General features: G+C 42.9%; 1 protein-coding gene across 1 annotated transcript; it reads left to right on the top strand.

The window, feature by feature from the left end:
• The first annotated feature begins 213 nt into the window (after positions 1–213).
• LOC132869690 (uncharacterized) lies at positions 214–2,102 on the top strand. Its single transcript, XM_060902993.1, has 5 exons — positions 214–502; positions 590–692; positions 806–897; positions 1,721–1,927; positions 2,017–2,102. Exons 1-5 carry the CDS (start codon positions 304–306, stop codon positions 2,100–2,102), a joined length of 687 nt encoding a protein of 228 aa, XP_060758976.1. The 5' UTR covers positions 214–303.

Here is a 2,102-nt window from a genome sequence, read left to right as displayed (position 1 = left end):
GATTAAAAAAAAATACATACTTTACCCCGATAAAACCGATTTCATTGCCATTCCCCTACTTCATACGAAGTAAATATCCTAACTGTCAACCAGTTCATCAAAAGAATCAAATAGTATATTACAGTTCATTCATAAATTCATAAGTCATAAAAAACTCAATCAGTTCAACAATCAGTTCATCAAAAGAATTAATAAATAGTATATTAAATAAATAAATAAAATTCATAACAATCATAATAAATTCATAATTCAGTTATTTGTGTCCTTTTTAGTCCTTACAAACCGCCTCTCTAAATCACAGCAATGAGCCAGTGGTCAATTATCCAGTTCACCAATGGGGGTACAGAACTGGTACCCAATACATGGGTGCAGGGTGACAAAGTCTTCTGGCCACCCTACCCTCCCAAGGACACTGCCAAGCTCCGGGCTGCCGTCAATAGGAGGGATGAGCCAAGTAGTGGGTGGCACATGTATCAGCCCATAAAAGTCCTCTGTAGCCGTGGTGGGTATTGTCAAATAATTTTACATTTGATAAACATGTCAATGTTATCAACACTTGCTCGTATCTGATAACAATTCTGCGTTATAGGGACATTTGAGGAAGCACAGAGGAGCATAGACCGGTACTTGAGGCAGCATTGTGATACAACAGACATGGAGTCAGATGGGGAGGATTCTGGAAGATTGAAGAGGTTTCCTTTAAATTTACAAATTCAAAACCATGCATGTTTTCGGTACTTGGCAGAGTTCCCACTGTTTTAAACGGAATATTCAGTTTTGTTTTGCTTGTTTTTTTCACTTCTAGACCAAATCCAAACTACGTGAATGATGAATTTGACCGGGGAAGTAAAGCATCCAAACATCAATATCCAGCTGCACCAAAAGTTTTACTGCCAGGTATGGCGAGCTGGATGTGTGTGTGTGTGTGTGTGTGTGTGTGTGTGTGTGTGTGTGTGTGTAAACTTAAAGGAGAAGTTTGGTGTGAATCAATCCATAGCCCTGTTGTTGAAGGTCACTGAATGCTGTTTATAGGAAAAAGAACGAAAAAAATTGATACAATATAGACCGAATAATGAACAAGGCAACTAAGTAAATGGAGCATAGCATCTTCCAGTTTGGGCGGCACGGTGGTGTAGTGGTTAGCGCTGTCGCCTCACAGCAAGAAGGTCCTGGGTTCGAGCCCCGGGGCCGGCGAGGGCCTTTCTGTGCGGAGTTTGCATGTTCTCCCCGTGTCCGCGTGGGTTTCCTCCGGGTGCTCCGGTTTCCCCCACAGTCCAAAGACATGCAGGTTAGGTTAACTGGTGACTCTAAATTGACCGTAGGTGTGAATGTGAGTGTGAATGGTTGTCTGTGTCTATGTGTCAGCCCTGTGATGACCTGGCGACTTGTCCAGGGTGTACCCCGCCTTTCGCCCATAGTCAGCTGGGATAGGCTCCAGCTTGCCTGCGACCCTGTAGAAGGATAAAGCGGCTAGAGATAATGAGATGAGATGAGATGAGATCTTCCAGTTTCATTCCGCTATGCCCCATTCAGTTAACAATAGTTATTGGTTTATAACTCGGCCTATGTTGCATCATTTTTTTTTCCCGTTCTTTTTGCTACAGACAGCATTCAGTGATCTCTAACAGGGCTATGGATTGATTCACACCAAACTTCTCCTTTAAGTACAATGGCTTGTAATTAGGCTACCTTCATTTCCCCTAACTCTTTGTTGATACAGCAACAGCATCCACCACCCTGCAGTCCCCACCAAATAAAAGCCCTATATACCACAATCTCGAGTCCCTCTCCAGCTCCTCTCCTCAGTCCACAAATCTCCTGGTCCTGCAATCCTCTGCGATGCTTTCTTTCGCAGAGGACTTCCCAGCCATAACGCATCATGCAGAGATGCCAGCAGTCCATCCCTTCCAAGAGTTTTCACCTGAAGGTCTGTTGTAACAGAGGATATTTCATGTAATATTTAATTCCCATATTCAGTACTGTGCATTATTCATTTTCTCTTCATGGTTGTTACAGATACCAGAGACACTGCCAGGCAGGCTTTAAAAGGCAAGTGCAACTTTTGTGCCTTTATATTATCAGTAGATTGCCACTTGATGTAA

Source organism: Neoarius graeffei, chromosome 21 (genome assembly GCF_027579695.1).
Source record: "Neoarius graeffei isolate fNeoGra1 chromosome 21, fNeoGra1.pri, whole genome shotgun sequence".
Classification (NCBI taxonomy): Eukaryota; Metazoa; Chordata; class Actinopteri; order Siluriformes; family Ariidae; genus Neoarius; species Neoarius graeffei.
This window is presented reverse-complemented; position numbering and strand designations above follow the sequence as displayed.

Excerpts from the sequence above, each read along its gene's own strand:
- LOC132869690 (XM_060902993.1), top strand. The coding sequence starts at position 304 with ATGAGCCAGTGGTCAATTATCCAGTTCACCAATGGGGGTACAGAACTG. Across the intron at positions 693-805 it reads GATTCTGGAAGATTGAAGAG|ACCAAATCCAAACTACGTGA; the intron begins GTTTCCTTTAAA and ends TTTCACTTCTAG. Across the intron at positions 1,928-2,016 it reads CCAAGAGTTTTCACCTGAAG|ATACCAGAGACACTGCCAGG; the intron begins GTCTGTTGTAAC and ends TGGTTGTTACAG.